Below are 23,626 nucleotides of genomic sequence, written 5' to 3'. Positions count from 1 at the left end.
CTCATCCCTCCTGGCACTCCTCTGCTGTCCCGTGCATTCCTCCCAGGCCAGCTCCTGCTCTGCCCTGCCTTCGCATGAGACTTAGCCTCTCCTGGCCTCAGTCCTTCCTTCTGTACAATGGGTGTGACGGGTTCAAGAGTCTGCTGGGTCTGTGAGTCGGGAAAGATTCTTCCTGTCTCTCCCAGCCAGTCATTTCCTCCTTCGGAGTTAGCCTTTACCTTATGTGAAAAATGGGCCACAAGCCTGCCCACCTGCCTCACAGAGAGGACACAGTGTGGCAGCCTGGGGAACAGGACCCTGGAGGCCCAACCTAGAGGGCAACCGGACCCTATAGGGCCTTTGGGCCTGGCTCCCCCATCCCAAACACCATGGAGCATCAGAGGAGAAGATGGAGGTGGAAGATTTTTGCAAAACACAAAGCGTTGTACAGCAGGGGAGTTTGAAAGAAAAAATGGTTCTCTTTTTGGTAAAAACAACAGCCAATGATTTTTTTTTTTTTTTTTAACGTATAGAGGTGGCTCAATGCCCTTGGCCAAAGGTAGAGCGGGCCAGGAGCAGGGGTTGGGGGGAAGCGGGAAGGTCATTAAATCTTTCTCACACACCTTCCAGTGCATCCACTGAATCACGGGTGACAAGGGGCACACATGCCTCTCATATTTAGAACAGGTCAATAAAGAAACGATGTCAACCTCTGTAAGCGCTGGTGAGGAGCTGCCCGTGTCTTACCTTCTTATATTCCTTAGCTTAGCTTGTTCTGTACTAGCCTGGAAAGCCCTCAGCCTGGTGCCTGGGTAATGCCTGGGTAATGGCCATCGCTCACATAGTATGTCACCTCATCCTCCCAGGCCCTTCAAGGGAAAGGGAATTACCTCCATTTCCCAGATGGGAAACTGAGGCTCAGAGCAGGCGAGTCACCGGCCCCAAATGCCACAGCCAAGCAGGGCGAGGCTGAGATCCGAACCTAAGCTGGCTGCTGGGGTTCTCACCTCTCAGGAGCTGTGGCTACAAATCTTCCCCCGTCCGAGTGCGCGGCCGTCCTGGGTACCACTGAGTTACTGCCAATCCAGAGACCGCCAGCCCTGCCCTGCCCTTGAGCCCAGGGGACCCCCACACCCCTCCCCAGCCCCTCCCAGCTCACCATGGGTTGTGGTCGATCCCATTCAGCCTTCGAGCCTGCAGCTGTTTGGTCATGACGAGCTGAAGACAGAACAAACGGAGGGTCAGTGGTGGAGGCCCAGCAGCCTGGGCCTGCCCGGGAGGCAGCTTCTCTGGGGCCACAGCCTTGGTGTCCACTCCTCCAGGCGGGAGGCGGAGAGCAGGGCTCCCAGACAAGACAGGGGGGCGGGGTCTCCCACCGCCCAGCTCAGCTCCTCCCACTCCAGCAGCCTGGACTCGCCCACCTGCCAGCCCAGGGTCCACGTGTCCTGGCACACAGCCTGGATTCCATCAAGCTAAAGTTTGACCCAGGAGGGGCTGGGGCCGAGGAGGAGGGGCAGGAGGAAGGGGGAGAGCAGAGCACGGGAAGGATCGTGGTGACAGTGACTACAGCAGCTTCTCGCTAAGCTCTTCCTTTGACTTCTCAGGACCACCTGGCTGGTCCCGTTTTACAGATAAGAAGATGGAGGAGGGAGAGCGGGGAGAGGGATGTGTTCAAGGTCATACAACAGATACACTCAGACTCAGGGCTGTTTGAGACGAGGCCACGTTCTGACTCAGGCAAAGAGGACACTTGCTCGGTCCTAGGGGGCTCAGGGGACCTCCCCTCCCCTTCCCTATGTTCCTTCCAGGCCAGCTTCCCCCTCACCCGCAGGTGTGCAGACACTGGCCAGGCCTGAGAACCACCAAACTCAGGTCCTAAGCCCGCCTTGGCTGGGTGACATTGCACAGGTGCTTTAGCTCCCCTGGCCTCAGTCTCTCCATCAGTATAATAGGGGCATAGGCTCTGTGGTCCCTCCCAGCCTCCTGGTCCTGTGGCTTGGAGTCTCAGATGGCCGGCAGGTGGTGGGGCCACAGCTGTATCTAACAGTGAGCCCCCACTGTTCCTCATAGGCTTAGTCCCCACAGCACGTCTATCAGAGGGACCAGGATAATCCCCATGTAAAGATGAGGACACTGAAGCTCAAAGAGATTCAGGGACTTCCCCAAGGTTGGAGGAGGAGCTGGACAGGACCCTGGTCAGGGTGGTGGCAACAGCAGCGCTCCTAGTGTCTGGCCCCTGCCCTGGATAAGGGCATGGGGACCGTCTGTATACAGGCCAGGCTTTTCCATCACCTGGGAGTCTTGCTGATGGGAATGATTTGCAGAGAGCCCAGCATGGGGCTGACACCTAGTAGGTGCTTTGCTAACATTGGCAGCCCTGTCCCTGACACCTCTCACCAGGCCTGGCACTCAGAACATGTCAAAATAGTTAAAAATGAGAGCGTGATCCCTGCCAGGGAAAATCATGTTATCACCCAAATGTTAGTCAGCAGTGATTATCTTTAGTTGGTTAGTTGACAGATATTTTTCTTCTCTTCCTTATAATTTTCGTATTTTCCAAATTTTCTAAAATAAAGGTTTTATTTTTATGATTAAAAAATGTGGGAGAAAATTACATTTTAGAGGAATGTTTGTAAGTATGATATACCAATATCAATAAAACAGGCTACAAAATAGCACGCACGGGATGATTATATTTTTTAAAATATACCCTAATATATATTTGTACGTATATATATATTTTTATGACCATATGTGAATAGAAAAAAATTTAGAAGGAAACATACCAAATGTTAAGAAAGGTTCTCTCTGAGTGGTGGAATTACAGGTGATTTAATCATAAGTGCACTCTTCTCTGTTTCTAAGTTTCTTGTATGGAGAGCATACCATGTTTGACTGACTCTGATATGTGTATTGTTTGCACATTGCACTTTCAGATGTGTCTTAGAATCTATAGCACGAGTTTAACTGGCAATTTCCCCACTTACTAGTCCATAAAATAACAGTGCATCTTAATATTGATGGCATTATAGGTTCAATGATATAAGGAATTACGTTTGAATCGGGTACGCATCATACTTAAAAAAATAAAGTGAAGATGAGTCGGGGCAGTGGGGGTAGGTGGGTAGAGGTTGGAGTGAGGGAGTTTGCGGAGGGCTGGGGTGGGCGAAGGAGTAGAGGGGTGGAGGGGCACAGAGAGAGAGCAAAGGGGGTGGATGGAGTTGAATGAGTTCAGGAAGAAGATAAAAAAGGGGGGACTCTAGAAACTTGGGGTGCTCAATGGAGTGACCTTTGAGTACGTCACACACTACTTGGATAAGTGAGGAACCAGTGCCTGTTCTTGAGCTTATGCATAATGTATTTATTCAGCCAACATTTATGAAGCACCTACTGTGTACCAAACACTGGGCTGGGCACACGGGGTGATGGGGAGGCAGCAGCTCCAAGGAGACCATTCAGATGCATAGCTACAAGTTCTAGATTAGAAGCAAGGGCAAGGGAGAGGCCCACATCCAGGCTGCAGTCAGAGAAGGTCTCCTGAAAGAGGAGGCTCATGCACAGCTTTGAAGCCGGAACCAAGCCAGATCCCAGGACCCCTGGGGCACGCAAGCAGCAGAGCACGAGGGGCTAGAGCACTTACAGTCTGATGCAAACACCGGGCGAGCGAAGCTCCAGACTTCTTTCCCCGGAAGGGCCCCACCAGGTGCAAATAGATGGCCGCCGCATTCCTGAACATGCCTCCCAGAGCCATGGGGCACTGACGACGTCTCCTCCAAGGGCAGAGGAGAAGAGAGGAGAATGCCCTGGCTAGAAAATGGCTCTGAGCTCAGGATTTGGGTGCCCCCCCACACAGCTCTAATAACAACAACAACAGTAAGTGCTAATATTTATTGAGTAGTCCCTGTGTGCCAGGCATGGCAGCAAGTGCTTTGTTGCATGGCTATCCTTCAGTCCTTGAAACCCTGGGACCCCTTCCCCCCCAGCAACCAGAGTGACCCTTTCAAAATGTAAATCACCTCTAATTAAAAAAAGATCCAGGGACTTCCCTGGTGGCACACTGGTTAAGAATCCACCTGCCAATGCAGGGGACACGGGTTTGAGCCCTGGTCCGGGAAGATCCCGTGTGCCGCTGCAATGAGAAGCCCGCACACTGCCATGAAGAGTAGCCTCTGCTCGCCGCAACTAGAGAAAGCCCGCGTGCAGCAATGAAGACCCAACACAGCCAAATAAAAAAGATCCAGGGACTTCCCTGGTGGTCCAGTGGTTGAGACTCTGCGCTCCCAATACAGAGTGTAAGAGTTTGATCCCTGGTTGGGGAACTAAGATGCTGCATACCACGTGGCAGCCAAAAAAAAAAAAAAAAAAAAATCCAATTGAAGATTATGGATGGCCCCTAACATTGCAGACAGAGTCAACCTTACACGTTCTGACTCTGGAAACACACATATCACCTGCAAATTATTGCTGTGCTAAAACCAAATCTAAAGCAGATCATGCCTCTGGATTACTAAAATACAAGGGACAGAAGAAAATGTTAAATTACACCATGGAGATGCAATTAACAAATTCAGACTGATGGAAACTCTATAGAACAAATGACCCTGTTTCTTCAACAAATAAAATGCAAGAGGAAAAAAAAGCCTGGGACTTCCCTGGTGGCACAGTGGTTAAGAATCCACCTGCCAATGCAGGGGACACGGGTTTGATCCTTGGTCTGGGAAGATCCCATATGCTGTGGAGCACTTAAGCCCATGCAGCGCAACTACTGAGCCTGCACTCTAGAGCCTGCGGGCCACAACTATTGAGCCCGAGTGCCACAACTACTGAAGCCCGTGCACCTAGAGCCCGTGCTCTGCAACAAGAGAAGCCACTGCAAGGAGAAACCCATGCACTGCAACAAAGAGTAGCCCCTGCTCACCACAACTAGAGAAAGCCCCTGCGCAGCAACAAAGACATAACGCAGCCAAAAAAAAAAAAAAGCCTGGAGCGTTATAGATTAAAAGAAACTCAACAGACATAAATAAAAAAGTGAATGCCTTGGGGCTTCCCAGGTGGCGCGGTGGTTGAGCGTCCGCCTGCCGATGCAGGGGACACAGGTTCGTGCCCTGGTCCGGGAAGATCCCACATGTCACGGAGCGGCTGGGCCCATGAGCCACGGCCACTGAGCCTGCGCGTCCAGAGCCTGTGCTCCGCAATGGGAGAAGCCACAACAGTGAGAGGCCCGCGTACCGCAAAAAAAAAAAAAAAAAAATTAGACATTTTTGTGTCTCAAAGGATACCGTTAAGAAAGTGAAAAGAAAACCCACAGTATGGGAGAAAATATCTGCAAATCATAAATCTGAATCTCTCCAGAGATATAAATGGCTAGTAAGCACATGAAAAGATGTTCAACATCATTAGTCATTAGGTAAATGCCACATTAAGATACCACTTCATATCCACTAGAATGGCTATAACAAATAAGACAGATAACGACAAGTGTTTCGAGGATGGTGAGAAATTGGAACCCTTGTATATGGCTTCTGGGAATGTAAAATGGTGCAGCTGCTGTGGAAAACCATCTAGAAGTTCCTCAAAATGTTAAACATAGAGTTACTATATGATCCAGCAATTCTGTTCCTAGGTATACACCCAAGAGAAATGAAAAAAAATATGTCCACATAAAATCCTGTACATGAATATTCATAAGCAGCATTACTCCTAAGAGTCAAAAAAGTGGAAACAAACCTAAATGTCCACCAACTGATGAACAAAATGTGGTAAATCCATATGATTTAACAATGTCATTTGACAATAAGAGGGAATGAAGCACTGAATCACGCTACAACATGGATGAACCTTGAAACGTTATGCTAAGTAAAAGGAGCCCATTACCAAAGGCCACAAATTGCACCGATTCCATCGATATGCAACAGGCAAATCTAGAGAGACAGAGAGTAGATTAGTGTTTGCCTTGGGCTGGGAGTGGCATGGGAGGTGAGCGTGGGGAACGACTGCTAATGGGTACGGGTGTCTTTTATTTTTTTAAGATTTATTTATTTATTTATTTATGGCTGCGTCAGGTCTTAGATGCAGTGTGCGGGTTTTCTCTTCTCTAGTTGTGGCGCGCAGGCTCCAGGGCACATGGGCTCTGTTGTTGGCGGCATGTGGGCTCTAGTTGAGGCATGAGAGCTCAGTAGTTGTGGGGCGCAGGCTTAGTTGCCCCATGGCATGTGGGATCTTAGTTCCCTGACCAGGGATCGAACCCGCGTCCCCTGCATTGGAAGGCGGACTCTCTACCACTGGACCACCAGGGAAGTCCCGGTACGGGTGTCTTTTTGCTGTGATGAAAATGTTCTAAAATTAGATTGTGATCATGGTTTCACAAGTGTGAATATACAAAAAACCACTGAATGGTACACTTTAAGGTTGAATGGTACGTGTGTTATATTTCAATAAAGCTATTTTTTAAAATTTCCAAGGTTTAAAAAAAAGTCAGTGCCCTGGTAGTGGCCATGGGGATGTGTCTCTGCACTGCCAGGAGCCTAAGTGGCAGAGGGGACGGCTGTGCTCAGAAATCCATCCCCATCCTTAGCACAGAGGCCGTGCTTCCAAGGGCTGCTCCCAGCCAGTGCCCAAAGGACAGTGAGGCAAGCTGTTGCCGGGAGATGTGGCCCTCTCAAGGACTCCCACTGGCTTTCCTGGAACTCTCTGAGAACTGCACTGCATCTGAGACTTTTCCTTCCTTCCTCCCTCCCTCCTTTTCTTCCTTCCTTCTTTCCTTCTCTCTCTCCTCCAAGGGGGTCAGAATACAGCCCTAAAAAAGAAGTGGGTGTCTGGGTGTGAGGGGGACTGTTCTAGATTAAAAGACTAAAGAGACACTACTCGGCCATAAAAAAGAATGAAATAATGCCATTTGCAGCAACATGGATGTAACCAGACATTATCATATTGCAATACAAGTGAAGAAAGTCACAAAGAGAAAGACAAATACCATATGATGTCACTTATACGTGCAATCTAAAATATGGCACAAATGAACCTGCCTATGAAACAGAAACAGACTCACGGACATAGAAATCAGACTTGCGGTTGCCAAGGGGGAGGGGATAGGGAGAGGGATGGACTGGGAGTTTGGGATTGGTAGATGCAAACTATTACATTTAGGATGGATAAACAACAAGGTCCTACTGTATAGCACAGGGAACTATATCCAATCTCCTGGGATAAACCATAATGGAAAGGAATATTAAAAAAAGAATGTATAGGGACTTCCCTGGTTGTCCAGTAAGGGAAAATGCACACCAGGGAACCATGGAGTGTCTCAGTGAAAGGGTCTTAGAACTTATTATAGGACCTATATGGGAAAAGAATCTAAAAAAGAGTGGATACATATGTATATGTATAACTGATTCACTTTGCTGCACAGCAGAAACTAACACAACATTGTAAGTCAACTGTATGCCAATAAAAATTTAAAATAAACAATTCGCTCCTCAAAAGAAAAAAAAAAGAACTAGTTTAGGATTTGGACTTTGGTGGGGTGATTTGGGTGAGGGCCCAAGGAGCGGGACTTTGCTCTGGATTGGTGCTTTCAGAAGCAGGGATAATTTTATGGTTGGAGATCTCAATAATTTTATTTATAGGGAGGGCAGGCTAGAGTGTGACTAGTTATCATTGGTGAGGAAGCTGCAGTCCCTCGGATTAGCCAGGAGAGGGGTGTGCTTCGTGTTGTGTGGCTTCAATAATATTTGGGTTTGTCTGTGTTTAGACATGATTATGGAGGAGTCTTGTTTTTTTTTTTTTTTTGGTACGCGGCCCCTCACTGTTGTGGCCTCTCCCACTGCGGAGCACAGGCTCCGGACGCGTAGGCCCAGCGGCCATGGCTCACAGGCCCAGCTGCTCCGCGGCATGCGGGATCCTCCTGGACCGGGGCACGAACCCGCATCCCCTGCATCGGCAGGCGGACTCCCAACCACTGCGCCACCAGGGAAGCCCCAGGGGTCTTGTTTTTGTCTTGATTCCTCAAGGTCACAGAATGGCTTTGTCTGATGTCGATGTTCCACGAAATTGTTCAGGTGCAACACAAGACCAAATCTGTAGGTGCCAGACAGCTCCTGGATTCCAGATTCTGCTTTTCTTTTTCTAAATCCTCATACTAAGAATAAAATCCAAAGTCTTTACCATGTACCATGAGGCCGTATTAAATCAGACGTGAGGCCTCCTGTGCCGGGGATATCCTGCCACTGTCCGTTTCGCTTGCTGTCCCCTAGCCATACTCACCATTCCTGTCTGTTAGTTGTTCTCCTTATTCACTCTCCTTATCCTATAGCAGCGCCAGCAAACGTTTTCTGCATTGGGCCAGTGCAAATATTTTAGGCTTGACAGAACAGACAGTCTGTTGCAGCTTCTCAAGTCTGCTGCTGTAGTGGGAAAGCAGCCTTAGACAACACGTACGCACACAGGCGGCAGCGGTTTGCCCTGTGGCCTCATTTTTCCGATGGATCTAAGGAGAGGTGTTGATATTTCACTTTGCTCAGCTTTTTATTCATAAGGACAGAATAACTACTTCTAAGCTCCTTATGTGCAGGACTGGAAACCGGAAGTCCAATATAACCTACCTGTTCACACCATTTCATAACTATCAGTACAACGCTCGAATTTTATTAGAGAGGGGAAATAAAAGGAGAGTAATTTATAAACCAGTAATGGATATTTTAATATGTAAATGCTCAGGCTTGTCCACACTAGAAGATTCTAGGAAGTAGAGAGCTGTTGGCACCTGCTTATAAGAAATGTCTGGCCTAAACTAGGCAACTCCCTAGCCTAGTCCCTTCTAAACCCCTCCTAACCTAGCCTCTTCCTCTAAGGTCCTTCAAAGCATCTCAGAGCCCTGAAAACTAGCCATCTGTCCAAAGGTGGGGCAATTCCTCCTCTGTTCCTCACTCCATCCTCAGCTTCTGCCAAGCATGTTCTCTGGCCAGGCCCTGGCATAGCGCTGAGACTACAGTGTGGACCAGGCCTGGTGAGAGATGCCCACAAACACTGTCTCCTTCATTATCCAGCAAGTATTTCCTGACAAGTGCAAAAATGTGTGTTATGGCTCGAATTGTGTCCTCCAAAAGGATATGTCCAAGTCCTAACCTCTGGTACCTGTGAATATGGCCTTATTTGGAAATGAGATCTTTGAAGATGTAATCAATTTAAGACAAGGTCATACTGGATAAGAGCGGACCTTAATCCAATATAATTTGTGTTCTTATAAGAAGAGGAGAAGAGACACAGACATACAGGGAGAAGGTCATGTGAAGCTGACGGCAGAGATTAGAGTAGAGCACCTACAAGTCAAGGAACACCAAGGGCTGCTGGCAGCACCGAAGCTAAGAGAAAAGCGTGCGCCAGATTCTCCTCTGGAGCCTTCAGAGAAAGCATGGCCCCAATGACACCTTGATTTTGGACTTCTGGTCTCCAGAACTGTGAGAGAATAAATTTCTGTTGTTTAAACCGCCCAGTTTGTGGTACTTTGCCGCGGACGACCAGGAAACATACAGTGGGACACTAGGGGGCGCTGGGGACACAGCCCCCCCCCCCCCCCCCCCCCCGCCGCATGCAGGAGTTAGGGAGGGCTCCTTGGAGGATGTGGCCTTCCAGCTGAGTCCCAAAGGAGGGAAAAGGGTGCCAGGTGGTGCAAAGGCCCGTGGAACAGAACTGTGAGATTCCAGGAGCTGGGAAGTCAGTCCGGCCAGAGTTCACCCTCTAATTTCTCAGAATCGAGAGTACTCCCTGGAAACCGGAGGTACTCCCTGATCCCTGTGGATCCAGAACCAGAGCTTGGAGCAACAAAGGGCAGTGTGATTATTATCTGAGGAGGGGCATTCCACCATGTGTCATGCCAGGGGGTGGTTGTCGGCATGCTTCAGCTTCCCTCAGCCAGAGGACAAGAGGCCCATGGCTGGGTCTGAGCCCAGTGCTGGTTATAGTGGGCGCCTTGTGACCACTGCGTGTTCTAGGGGGACCAACCATCCTGCTTGCCTGGGATTGAGGTGTTTCTCGGGATGCAGAACTTTCAGTGCTAAAACCAGGACCATCCTGAGCAAACGGGGATGGGTGGTCCCCTCAGATCGGCCAAATGTAGGGCTGCTGCTCCCGTCCTGTGCCTGATGTCCTGCTGACTCCTCCAGATGGTCTTAATCCTATGGGACCCCCCTTGACCATCTCCTGACCACTTGGTTCAAAATCTGTGGGTGCCTGGTAGGCTGATCCTCTCTCTGACACGGTCGCCCACATCACTCCATGTCTATCATTTCTGTCCTTTCTCCTAAGGTGGCTACACCTCCTCTGCCCTAAATCATGCTTTCATCATCTCACCGGATTACAGAGGTAGGAATAATATTAACACAACCAGCTCTAATTTGCTCACTTGGCACCAGGCACTGCAATAAAGACTGTACTCATGTCATTGGACCTTTTCAACAGTCCTGGAAAGCAGGTGCTATTTTCACCTCCATTAATAAGCAAGGAAATTCATAATAATGAAAAAATAATAACAAACACTCAAATGGAGCTCCTGAAGGTCGGGGGAGGGTCTGCATCCCTGGATACCCAGTAAATGGCAGAAACTCACATGGGAAAAGATCCCAGCTTGTGGCCCTTTCCTCTCCTCTGCCCCAATCTCAGCCCTTCACCCTCACTGCCAGCTCTCAGGAAAGGTGGTACCTTGGGGCTGGAGGTGGCCTGGGACACCTGGCTCCATGGAGGGAGAGGAGAGCCTGTGCTGGATGAGGATACGCTTAACCAGTCTCGCTGCCTCGGGGCTGGGGCTGGAAACCAGGTTGGGGCTTTCACTGCAGAGCACTGCCAGGGCAGGGGGCGGTGTGTGTGTCCGGGTGAGTCTGTGGGCACGGGAGTGAGCATTACACTGCACCCTCTGTGGGGCAGATTTGTCCTGCCAAACATTTGGTGCTCCCCTGGGATCAGGCACCAAGCAGACCCCTGAGGAGAGGACTAGAACACAGGGTTTGGGGTCACGCAGACCTTGGCTGTGTGACCCAGGGCAAATCACTTCTCCTCTCTGAATGTCAGTTTCCCTGTCTATAAAATAAATAAAAATAAGATAATTCATGGAGGGACTTCTCTGGTGGTCCAGCAGTTAAGACTCCATGCTCCCAATGCAGGGGACCCAGGTTCGATCCCTGGTTAGGGAACTAGATCCCACATGCCGCAACTAAAGATCCCACATGCCACAACTAAAAGCTCCCGCACGCCACAACGAAATCCCGTGTGCCGCAATGAAGATCTGGCACAGCCAAATAAATAAAAATAAAATAAATAAATATTTAAAAAAGAGATAATTCATGGAAAGCACTTCACTTAGTGCCTGGCACATAAAGGGTGACCGTAAATGACAGGTTTTACTATGTTTGTTTTGGCCACACCACACAGCTTGCGGGATCCTAGTTTCCCAACCAGGGATCGAACCTGTGCCCCCCGCAGTGGAAGTGTGGATTCTTAACCTGGTTATTGGACCACCAGGGAAGCCCCAGTGACAGATATTAATAATAGAGTGGGCACTTTCTGGAGCTAGATGTGTGTGAATTCACACATGCTCACTGGTGGGGCTGACTTCTCCGTCAGATCTCCTCAGGAGGCTTAGTGCTGAGGGCCTGTGATAGTTTCAGGAGCCTATGAAAATGTTTTCATTTTAATTTATTTTAAAATAAGAAATAAAGAGAATATAATAACAATGAATTGTGTAATAATGAATCCAGCCTGGATGATATCTGTTATTTACACCAACATAGTTGTAACATATAATTTTGTTTTTGTAAAATATAACTTTTATTATTTTTTTTTAATGGAGAAAGGGGTCCATGAAGTAAAAGTGAACAGGGTCCCTGGAAGTTTTAATGTGACTTTGAACATGGGTATATCTGTGTGTGGTTGTGATGTCATGTGCAGATAAAAGTGTTTGAGGGATGGGGGGGTGGGATGAACTGGGAGATTGGGACTGACATATATACACTACTATGTATAAAATAGATAACTAATGAGAACTTACTGTATAGCACAGGGAACTCTACTCAGTGCTCTGTGGTGACCTAAATGGGAAGGAAATCCAAAAAAGAGGGGGTATATGTATACGTATAACTGATTCACTTTGCTGTACAGCGGAAACTAATACAACATTGTAAAGTAACTATGCTCCAATAAAAATCAATTTAAAAAAAAAGAGTGTTTGCCCTTGAGCACTTGTCCACATCTCTGTGTTTGTGAGCATGTGGGCGTCGTGGGGACAGTTTCCAGGAACTTGAAGGGGAGGGAGAAGCCACTGGGGGTCTGAACCGAGGGCAGGAAGGGCACAGGTGGCCACGTGGGCTGCCCTCACCAGTAACACTGCCTGATGTCAAGGCAGGAGGGGAAGTGGGTGCTTGTTGTTCCTGAAGCTGCCAGCAGTGGGCATGAAAAGCCAGCCCTGTCTAGACTTCCAGCTAGCTGGCCCTGGGGATCCACACATTAGGCCACAGGACAACTTTCGTGCCTCAAGAGGGGGCTGTGGCCTCACTTCATAGAAGAGGTCCACCGTGGGGAGCTTGCTGGTCCAGGCCCACCTCGAGGCAGGACTGCTGGCCTCCCAGTCCAGAGTTCTCCCACTGACTGGGCTGACCTAGAGACCTCCACAGGAACTCATTCATAAGCACCTGGGGGCTCTCACCGGGGACCCATTCAACTCATTCAAGGGCAGCCTTTCCCAGGCCACACCCATCTCCAACTCCCCATGTGCCTCATCTCTCATCTTCCAGGAGGCAGGTCTTCCCTGGACAACTCCTCTGTAGCCCTGAAGTCTATGCTAAGGGTAAGGACAATGGCCTTTTATTTACTGCACACTTTCTCTGTGCCAGGCTGCCTGCCGAGCACCTCACAGGGTCCATCACTTTATTTATTTATGAATTTTATTTTATTTATTTTTATTAGTCATTAGTCATCAATTTTATACATCAGTGTATACATGTCAATCCCAATCTCCCAATTCATCACACCACCATCCCCACCCCCCCGCGGCTTTCCCCGCTTAGTGTCCATACGTTTGTTCTCTACATCTGTGTCTCAATTTCTGCCCTGCAAACCGGTTCATCTATACCATTTTTCTAGGTTCCACATATATGCGTTAATATACGATATTTGTTTTTCTCTTTCTGACTTACTTCACTCTGTATGACAGTCTCTAGATCCATCCACGTCTCAACAAATGACCCAATTTCGTTGCTTTTTATGGCTGAGTGGTATTCCATTGTTATATATATCCATTCGTATATCCATTCATTTGTCGATGGGCATTTAGGTTGCTTCCATGACCTGGCTATTGCAAATAGTGCTGCAATGAACACTGGGGTGCATGTGTCTTTTTGAATTATGGTTTCCTCTGGGTATATGCCCCGTAGTGGGATTGCTGGGTCATATGGTAGTTCTATTTTTAGTTTTTTAAGGAACCTCCATACTGTTCTCCATAGTAGCTGTATCAATTTACATTCTCACCAACAGTGCAAGAGGGTTCCCTTTTCTCCACACAGGGTCCATCACTTTTAATTCCACCAGAAAGGTTCCATCAAGAGGCTAAGTCACACATCCAAGGCCACAGCTAGCATGTAGCAGAGCCGGAATTTGAACTCAGGACACTGACTTCAAAGCCTGTATTCACTGCCACTGTGGAGCAAGGGGAGGCTCTGAGCAGTGACATGACGGCCCCTTAGGCCACTGACTCCTACTTCCAGAAAGAGCCAAAGAAGCACAGACTGATAGGTGTTCAAGGGGAAATGAGAGAATTTGGTCCAGTCACTCACATTTTACGGATGGGGATACTGATGACCAGGGAGGGGAACTCACCAGCCCAGATTCCAGTAGGACCAGGTCACCTGAGTCACAGTCCTGGCATTTTTCTCATCCTAGCAGGCTGCTTAGGACATTATGCACATGGCCCAGAGGAAGCTGCTCAATAAACTTTTGTTGAATGAGAGAATTAATGTCTACTCTCCAACCAGACTGTGAGCTCCATTAGAACAAGGACTCTCCTCTGTTCATCTTTTTACTGTCAACATCTGGATCAGGGACTTAGGTGCACAACTTTTTATCGCTTCAGCAAATATTTATCGAACTTCTGTTATGTGCTATGCCCTAGGCTAGCCGCCAGGCACACAAGGGTGAATAGGATACCTTCCTTTCCTTCAAGGTGTGCACACAGAATGAAGGAGACAAACAAGTAACCAGACCATTCTAATATAGTGTGAGCCTTAATATGCAAAGGATTCTTATAAATCAATAACAAAAGCCCAACATCTCAATAGGAAAAAAAAAGTGTGCAAAAGATATAAATTCACACAAAAAAGAAAATAGTCAATAAACTTGAAAAGATGCTGAATCTTGTCATAATTAACAAAATGCAAACTAAAGTGAAACACTATTTTCTGCCTCTCAGGCAGAGAATAAGAAGATTAAGATCCACCAAGTGAACACTATGGTGCACTAAAAGTCATTGGTATAACTTTTGGAGGGCAACTTAATAATAGTGACTTATATTACTCTTTGACTTAACACTTCATCTTCTAGAAGTATCTTACAGGAATATTCATACATATACATAAAGAGGTATCCACCTGGATGATTTGTGCAGCATTGTGTGTGAGAGAGAAAAACTTGGAGACAATCTGATGTCCATCAGTTGGAGGCTGGTTCAATTTGTTATGATTTCCATACAATGGAATATTGTGCAGCCATCAAAAGGAATGAGATCACCCCTAGCATTCTGACATGAAAAGATATTCAGGTTACATGAAAAATGCGTGTTGATTTCAAAATTTACTACAAAGCTACAGTAATCAAAACAGTGTGGTACTGGCATAAGGATAGAAATACAGACCAATGCAACAGAATTGAGAGCCCAGAAATCAGCCCAAACATCTATGGCCAATTGATTTTTGACAAGGATGCCAAGACCATTCAATGGGGGAAACATAATCTCTGCAACAAATGGTGGTAGGGGGACTTCCCTGGCAGTCCAGTGGTTAAGACTTCACATTCCAATACAGGAGGCATGGGTTCGATCCCTGGTCGGGGAGCTAAGATCCCACATGCCTCGCGGCCAAAAAACCAAACAGAAGCAAATTGTAACAAATTCAACAAAGAATTTAAAAATGGTAAACATCAAAAAAAAATCTTTAAAAAACAAAACAAAACAAATGGTGCTAGGACAACTGGATAGCCCCTCGCAAAAGAATAAAGTTGGACCTCTATCTCACTCCATCTACAAAAATTAACTCAAAATGAAACAATGACCTTGATTACATTCTTGATAGTGTCCTTTGATGCACAAAAGTTTTACATTTTTATGAAGTCCAAACATAGAATTACCTTATGACCCAGCAATTCCACTCCTAGGTATATACCGGAAAAAAATAAAAACATATGTACACACAGAAACTTGTACATGAATGTTAATACCAGCGTTATTCATAATAGTCAAAACGTGGAAACAACCCAAATGTCCTTCAACAGAAGAATGGGTAAATTAGGGTATATTCATACAATGGAATATTATTTAACCTTAAAAAGGAACAACAGACATATTGATACATGGTACAATACAACTTGAATGAACCTCGAAAACATTATCCTAAGAAGTCAAGCACAAAAGGTCACCTATTGTATGATTACTTTTATAGGATATATCCAGAATAGGCAAATCTATAGAGTCAGAAAGCAGATTAGAAGTTACTAGGGCCTGGGAGGGGGAAATGTGGAGTGATTATTCAATGGGTGTTTTTCTGAGATAATGAAAACATTTTGAAACTAGAGGGAAGGGGTGGTTGCACAACACTGTGAATATACTAAATGCCACTGACCTGAACACTTTAAATGGTTAATTGTATGTTATGTGCATTTTACCTCAATTTTAAAAACGTATGGTAGGAAAAAAAGGCAGGTTGAAGACAATATACTCCATTTGCATTTTAAAATTATACCGATAGATACATATGTGGTGGTACATGCATACACATACACAGTCCTCACTTCCCACTGTACTGTGGGACTGTGAAAATGACCATGCAAGCTGAAATCACGCAAAGAGAACTTAATTAATGGGAAAAATTATGATTGTTCTGTGACCTTTCAAAGTTGTTGTTGAAGCATTAAAAACTCTTGATGGTCTGTTACACATGTAGAGACAAATGAAAAAGTAGTAAAACTAGTAATAAATTTAATACTTATTAAATTACTAGTGTAATTTAAATTAAAAACATTGGAATTCAAGAGTTTTCTTTCTTTATCAAAATGTATCAAGGACGATCCAGCAATCCCACTTCTGGGTATACATCCAAAGGAAGCGAAAACCCTGTCTCAAAAGATACCTATACTCCCATGTTCATTGCAGCATTATTCATGAGAGTTAACATTTGGAAACAACCTAAGGGTCTGTTGATGGTTAGATGGATAAAGAAAGTGTGGTATTTATGTATATACAATGGAGTATTATTCAGTCTTTAAAAAGAAGGAAATCCTGCCATTTGTGATGACATGGATGAAACTGGAATACATTATGCTAAATGAAATAAGCCAGAAAGAAAAAAGACAAATACTGCATGGTATCACTTATACAGAAACAGAGTGTATAATAATGGTTGCCAGGTGCTTGGGGACGGGGGAAAATAGGGAGGGGTTGATAAAAGGGTACAAACTTTCAGTTATAAGATGAATGAATCTGAGGATCTAACTGGTGACTATAGTAGATAATACTGTATTGTATAATTGAAATTTGCTGAGAGAGTAGATCTTCTCCCTAAAAAAAGGGTAACTATGTGAGGTAATGGATGTATCAATTAACTTGATTGTGGGAATCATTTCACAATGTATACATATATCAAATCATCACATTGTACATTTTAAATATATTACAGTTTTATCTGTCAATTATGCCTCAATAAATCTGGGGAAAATTATCAAGAGTAGTTTGAACAGTGCTTGCCTTCTTCCTGTAGTGTAACTTGAGATACAGAAAGAGCATCTTTTCTATGCATTGGTGAGTCATCATACTCCTTTCTAAGTTTAGATCAACTTAAAACATTTTATCCTTTGTACTTTCAATGTCATGAAATATATCTGGCAGTTCCTTTAATGTGATGTTTTTGCTGGCATCACTTCCTCAGGACAACTTCATCCTTTTTGTCAGAACCACTCCCATTCATATGTCGATAGGTGTACCTTCACCAAGTTTCCCTGGCTGCATATCTAGAGTTTCTGGAATAGCAAATAGCTGTGGTGTCAACATTCCCAGAGCCAGCTATTTTTTAAATCACTCCATTTATCTTCAGTTCAAATTGCCCTTTCAGTGTTATCACTCTGCATTTCTGTGCTGCACTTTCATGCGTGTTGGCCAATTCCCTCTTTTGCTGATACATTTTTATAAAATGTCACATGGGTTTATCACAGGGAGACAGGAGGCAACACAAGGACATGCTTTGCTGTCTGTGTAGGAACCGAATAACACGCATGGTGACCAATCAACAACAGGCTTTGAAAGAAGAGGTGTAACTGGTCACTGGCCATTATGCATCTGTCATTTCCACAGCGATTTGTGGATGGAAGAGCTAGCAGCAAAGTCCATACTTAATGCAATTACTCACAGTTAACATAACATGGCAACTGAAATCTGAACAGTGTTATTGAGGGACTGGTGTTGTTTAACTAAACCGTGGTATCTGAAACTCATACAAAGCAAGTACTGCCTGATTATATACTGTATATGTTTGTGCATGAATTATTAACAGTGGCTCTCCCTGGGACTGGCTTGGGGGGGTCTTATAAACTTCCATGCAGTTTTTGTTTTGTTTTGTTTTGTTTTTTTAATGAGGCTGCGAAGTTCTGGAATCAGACTGTGGACTGAAGTCATTTACTAGCTGTGTGACTTTTGGAGAATTACTAACCCTTTCTGAGAATCATTTTTGAAGTGAGAATAATGATAGTTCCTGCCCCATGGGTTGCAGTGAGAAGTCAATGAGATAACACGTGAAAACCACTTAGCCTGGTGCTGGGCAAGGAGTCAGTGTTCCACAAATGTCATCATTGTTATTGTTATTACTAAAATTTAGTCTGAGAAGTGCTGCAATGCAGGCAGCTCTCGGGAGGCCAACCCTGCCTGGAGAAGGGAGCAGAGATGCACCAGGTGACCTTTAGGACACCTTCCTGTGCAGCCTCCCAGGCATCTAAGGTCACAGGTTTCCTTGCTGCCAGGCAAGGGGCTGGTGCCCGGCGGTCAGTGCCCCGCCTAACACACGCCTCCATCAATCCGGGCAGCTATTGGCCACCTTCGCAGCCAGAAGGCACCACGACTAGTGAACAGCAGGTGGGTGACCCCTCGGAACACGCCTCAGCGACCAATACTCTGGCGGCTGATGTCAGCTACACCTCCCGCTGGGTACAGCCTGCGTTGAGACTGGATAAAGTCCAAAGCCTCCCTAGCCTGGCCTTTGGAGCTGGCCTGAATCCAGACTCTGCAGCTTCCATGTTCTCTCCTCTTCCAGACATACGAATCCTTTGCTCTTGAACAGACGTTGCCCATCTTTGCTCAAGCTGTGCCCTGCCTGACATGCCCTTTAATCTGATCCCCCTGGCAGGGCTGAACCCCAGCTCCGCCTCCTCTCTGAAGCCTTCTGGGTCAGCCTGGGCCTTCCTCTGAACTCAGAGCACCTACTATGCACCTGCCCCCCTGTGCTAAACTCTCATCTTCACAGCAGCCTATAGGAAGGCATCATCGTCCCTATTTTGTTCAAGAGGAGAATGAACAAAGCTTACTCAGCTGAGAGAGGCTGATCCGGGATTCAAACCCTGGTTCGTCTATTTCCAAAGTCTAAACTCTTCCCCCCCAAATCCTTCTTTCAGGAGGTGGGTGCTGCTGCCTCTATCAGCTCAGGAGCACATCAGTCCCTGGGGACAGGAGCCACGTCTTTTCCAGCTTCCACCCTGCATGGCAGCTTGCAAGGACAGGCAAGGTGATTTTGTCTTTGCAGCCTAGCCCTACATCACCTAAGCCAATTCTGTGCAGTAAGGATATTTGGTTTTATTTTTTAAAAAAAAAGTTTTTTCGGGCTTCCCTGGTGGCGCAGTGAGTGGTTGAGCGTCCACCTGCCGATGCAGGGGACACGGGTTCGTGCCCCGGTCCAGGAAGATCCCACATGCCGCGGAGTGGCTAGGCCTGTGAGCCATGGCTGCTGAGCCTGCATGTCCGGAGCCTGTGCTCCGCAACGGGAGAGGCCACAACAGTGAGAGGCCCGCGTACCGCAAAAAAAACCCACCAAAAAACAAAACAAAAAAAAAACAAAAAAAATTTTTTTTTCAATTTTTTGGCCATGCGCGCAGCATGTAGGATCTTAGTTCCTGACCAGGGATTGAATCTGCGCCCCCTGCGGTGGAATGGTGGAGTCTTAACCACTGGATGGCCAGGGAAGTCCCAAGGATATTTGGTTTTAGTGTTTCTCAATAGCGGCACACTTGGTATTTGGGCTGAGTCAGTTCTTTACTGGGCAGATTTATACAGTGCCTAGAAGGATGTTTAGCACACCTGGGCTCAAAATGTCAGAAGCCCCCTCCCTCTCCAGTTACTGAGAAAACACAAACCATGGCACCTCTGGAGAAGAGGCCTGGGAGGGGGTACCATGCCCAGGCAAGACCAGTCTGTTACATGAAAAACCACAGAAGATGAAAGCTTGGATTTGGAACTTGGACTTGGATAAAACGGTCCCAGCTCCACTCCACTAGCTATAGGATCTTAGTCGTGCCATACCAGGGTCAGCTTCCTCATCTGTGCAGTGGGGACAATAATAATGCAATCACCCCCAGAAAGCATGTAGCACAGGTCCTAGCCTACTTAACCTGTCAATGACAATAAGCTAGTAACATTTAAACCTATAAGACTTTCCATAAGGGCTTCCCTGGTGGTGCAGTGGTTAAGAATCTGCCTGCCAATGCAGGGGACACGGGTTCGAGCCCTGTTCAGGGAAGATCCCACATGCCACAGAGCACCTAAGCTTGTGTGCCACAACTACTGAGCCTGCGCTCTTGTGCCCGAGAGCCACAACTACTGAGCCCGCGTGCCACAACTACTGAGCCTGTGTGCCACAACTACTGAAGCCCACGCATCTAGAGCCCGTGCTCCACAACAAAAGAAGCCACAGCAATAAGAAGCCCGCGCACCGCAAGGAAGAGTAGCTCCTGCTCGCTGCCACTAGAGAAAGCCCGCGCGCAGCAATGGAGACCCGATACAGCCAAAAATAAATAAATAAAATAAATTTATTTTTAAAAAAAAGGAATGCAAGAAACAAAAGAAGCAAAACAAACAAAAAAAAGACTTTCCATAAAAATTAACCAAAGAGGACAACAAAATCTCTTGCAGATAATGAATCCTGATTTTTCTGTTTGTTTGTTTTGGATCTAAAAACACAGAGTCCCTACAAGACGAGTGTTTGGTGAAAGCTTGTCAAGTCAACAGTTCTGCCCCAAGGGAGGTGACAGCCTATCTGGGGAGCCCCAACAAGTACACTGACTTAGACACAGTTCCCCTTAGCTTTGGAATTGGCAAGAGAGAGAAATGGCTTCTGGAGCCCAGACTGCAGGTTCTGGGCCAGAGGGGTTGGCGGGTGGGGATCCTAAGTTAGATACACAGTAGCAAAGCCACTCCTTTTTCCTCCTGGCACAGGATCCAGATCCAGAATCGGAATCTCACTCTTTAGGGCAGTTTTACACATGCAAGAAAAAACAATATATGTATATATATTTAGTGCCTGGCAGGAAGATTAGAGAGCGTCGTATCAGTTTTACAGATGGAGAAACTCTCAGAGTGGAGAAATGACTTACCCAAAGTGAAAGTCTTAGAAAAGCACAGAAGGACCCCAGCTGTGAATCCAAAGCTTGTATCACTGTCCAAGAATGAGGAAGTGAGATGAGGGTTTGGGAAATATTTCAGGGAGATGGCAGTGCCATCTGAGAGTGGGATGTGGCCCCAGGTCTGTTAGGGTAGGAGCGACGGTAATTCCTCGCTTGCTGCAGGTGGAGTGACTTTGGACTGCTGGCTACAGAAGCGGGGGGGCATGCCCAGCTAAATGTCCCAGCACACAGGCAACCTGATAACCCCAGCGGGCACAGATGGCCAGGGAGACAGGAGGGACATTCCTGTGCTGACACACCTTTGTTCACATGGGCAGAGTTTCTACGTCAGCAAGTGGGCTGCCACTCTGGGGGCCGAATGAATGGGGGGAGGGGGCACCAGTGTGAAGGACTTCCTCACTGCTAACTCTCCTGTGTTCCTTTGTTGCCTCCATCTGGATTATGAAATTAGGGGGTCCTACCCTTTGGGGATGCAGAAGGTTAAGTGTGGCCTGGAGGGTGGGAGGCCACAGATGTTGCCATGAGGAGACATTCTCTAGGAGGAAAGAGCAATTCAGGCAGAAGCCATCTGATCATTTCTAACCTGCATAGTCTCTGATCATGTCAGTTATCTTCAGGCATGAGGACGTCTCTGCTCCAGTCTCCAGCTTCATCATTTCTCCTCCCAGATATCTTATGTATCTTTCAGTCACAGATTAAAAGTTACCTCCTTTGAGAAGCCCTCTGTGACTCCACCCGGGCTGGACTAGGGGCTACCTCCTCTGTGCTCCCAAGGCCTAAGCTTCTGCTCACCCACCACAGTGCTCATCACAGGTGCTAACTGCTGGGTTGTCTGTTGCCCTGAGCAGACTCCAAGGACAGGAACTGTGTGTCTGTCCTGTTCGACATCAGCTCCACAGCCTCTGGCAGCTCAACTAGCCCATCTGAGGCGTCTCAAAGAATTAGTGCTGGGGCTTCCCTGGTGGCGCAGTGGTTGAGAGTCCGCCTGCCGATGCAGGGGACATAGGTTCGTGTCCCTGTCCGGGAAGATCCCACATGCCGCGGAGCGGCTGGGCCCGTGAGCCACGGCCGCTGAGCCTGTGTGTCCGGAGCCTGTGCTCCGCAACGGGAGAGGCCACAACAGTGAGAGGCCCGCGTACCGCAAAAAAAAAAAAAAAAAAAAAAAAAGAATTAGTGCTGATGACCCCAGGAGGCTGAGGGAGAGACCAAGGAGCTCAACAACCTCTCCAGAAGTGGGGGAGTGAAGACTTGTGGGGACCCCCTTTGGGCAACTTTTTTTAAATTGAAGTACAGTTGATTTACAATGTTGTGATGGACAACTTTCTTAACTTCTCTGTACTTCACCTACTGACCTGTAAAATGGAGCTAGTCTGCCTGTAAAGCACAAAGTAGGACACGAGGGAGCACTCAGTGTCAGTGACTGTAGTTAGTGCTACAGGAGGGGGCGTGGAGGCTCAGGGAAGTACATGCCAGGTCCAGAGTCTCAAGGCTGGAAAGGGTTCTGGCCTCCAATGTGTGCCTCTCTTCATTTTGCACTGCTGGTTGTCTCCTGTCTGTTCCACTTGCTCAGTCCATAAACAGCCAATAAATAGCTGCTGGATGCCTGCTGGGTGCCAGGTCCCAAGCTGAGTGTTGCATGGTTGATAACAAAAAAGCTTTTCAGGAGGGAGCCGGATGAGGAAGAATGGTGGGCATTAGCATAAAATCCTCCCTGGCTCAAATTCCAGCTTTTCCACTTCCTGGCTATGAGATATTACTAAGGTCCCTAATCTCTGAGACTGTTTCCTCCTCTAATAATGGGGAAATACAAGACCTCCCAGCAGGAGAGCTGAAACCAGGCACTGGTCAGCTAGATAAATGGGAGCCAGTTATTATCTGCAGCATCCCACTTTATTTTTAACCAACCTGTTCGCTTGGTAGTAAATTCTTCCCCCTTGTCCGGGCACCCACGACCCCGGTTCTCCTGTCGGAGGCCACCACTGTTAACAACTCGTGCATCTCACCAGCCGGCTGGTGCACACACCGGCAGACACCCATGCCCCCACACGCGTTCTTTCACACAAACGGTAGCACCAATCAGCGCTGTTCTTTTCGCCCCTTCCCTTTTCCATCTACGGTATCTTGGAAGTGGTCCCATATTAAGCATTTTTCTTTTTAGCGGCTGCATAGTATTCCATTGTATGGATTCTCTTTTGGCGTGCTTGCCGTTACTATTATAAATATGGGAACTCCGAGGACTTAGGATCCCTAGAGCTGTCGAGCTGGAGTCCGGCACCCGGTTCCAGCCCCGGCTCTGCCCAGAATTCTCCCAGTCGCCTTGGGCTCCCTCTCCCCACCGGTACCGGTACCGTACGATCGCGGGGGTGGGGGTGGGGCGGGGGATGGGGGTGCAGAGAGGACCAGCCTGGCGGGTCCCAGCGTCCGAGTGCGGGTCGGAGAGTAGCGCGCGCAACAGCTCCCGTCTGGTTCAACCTTTCAGCGTAGCCACTCCGCTATAACAGAAGCACCAAACGCAACGAGTAGTCTGGCACAATCGACCTTGTAACCGGTTTCCAGGCCCTCCCGCCTCGGCACCTGACCCCGGGGCAGTAACGCTCCGGCACCAGCTACTCACCCCTGCCTCGGCCGCTTCACCTTTCGTCCCCAGGCGCCGAAGGTTACAGCCGTCCCTGTCGTTTTAAGGGGGCCGAGCCCGGGCTCCGCTACTTCCGCCCCAAAGCAACATGGTGCCTGCAGGGAG

At 47.4% G+C, this 23,626-nt stretch overlaps 1 protein-coding gene across 5 annotated transcripts in view; it reads right to left on the bottom strand.

The window, feature by feature from the left end:
• The window catches only part of LOC309824302 (kynurenine--oxoglutarate transaminase 1), a 33,293-nt gene extending 9,700 nt beyond the window's left edge, over nucleotides 1–23,593 (bottom strand). The window contains exons 1-3 of one of the 5 annotated variants that reach the window (XM_082657088.1): nucleotides 20,857–21,082; nucleotides 3,620–3,786; nucleotides 1,139–1,197 (exon numbers count right to left, since the gene is read on the bottom strand). In XM_082657088.1, coding sequence (XP_082513214.1) covers nucleotides 1,139–1,197; nucleotides 3,620–3,730 — 170 coding nt within the window. In that variant the 5' untranslated portion in view covers nucleotides 3,731–3,786; nucleotides 20,857–21,082. Of the gene's footprint in view, nucleotides 1–1,138; nucleotides 1,198–3,619; nucleotides 3,787–20,856; nucleotides 21,083–23,500 lie in introns of those variants that run through there. The other 4 variants (XM_082657089.1, XM_082657087.1, XM_082657090.1 and 1 more) reach the window with 4 other exon arrangements.
• Between the last annotated feature and the right edge of the window lie 33 nt (nucleotides 23,594–23,626).

The sequence above is a fragment of the Grampus griseus genome (genome assembly GCF_964374135.1).
Source record: "Grampus griseus genome assembly, chromosome: 6".
NCBI classification, from domain to species: Eukaryota; Metazoa; Chordata; class Mammalia; order Artiodactyla; family Delphinidae; genus Grampus; species Grampus griseus.
Note: the sequence above shows the minus strand (reverse complement) of the source record. Positions and strands in the feature narration are given on the sequence as shown.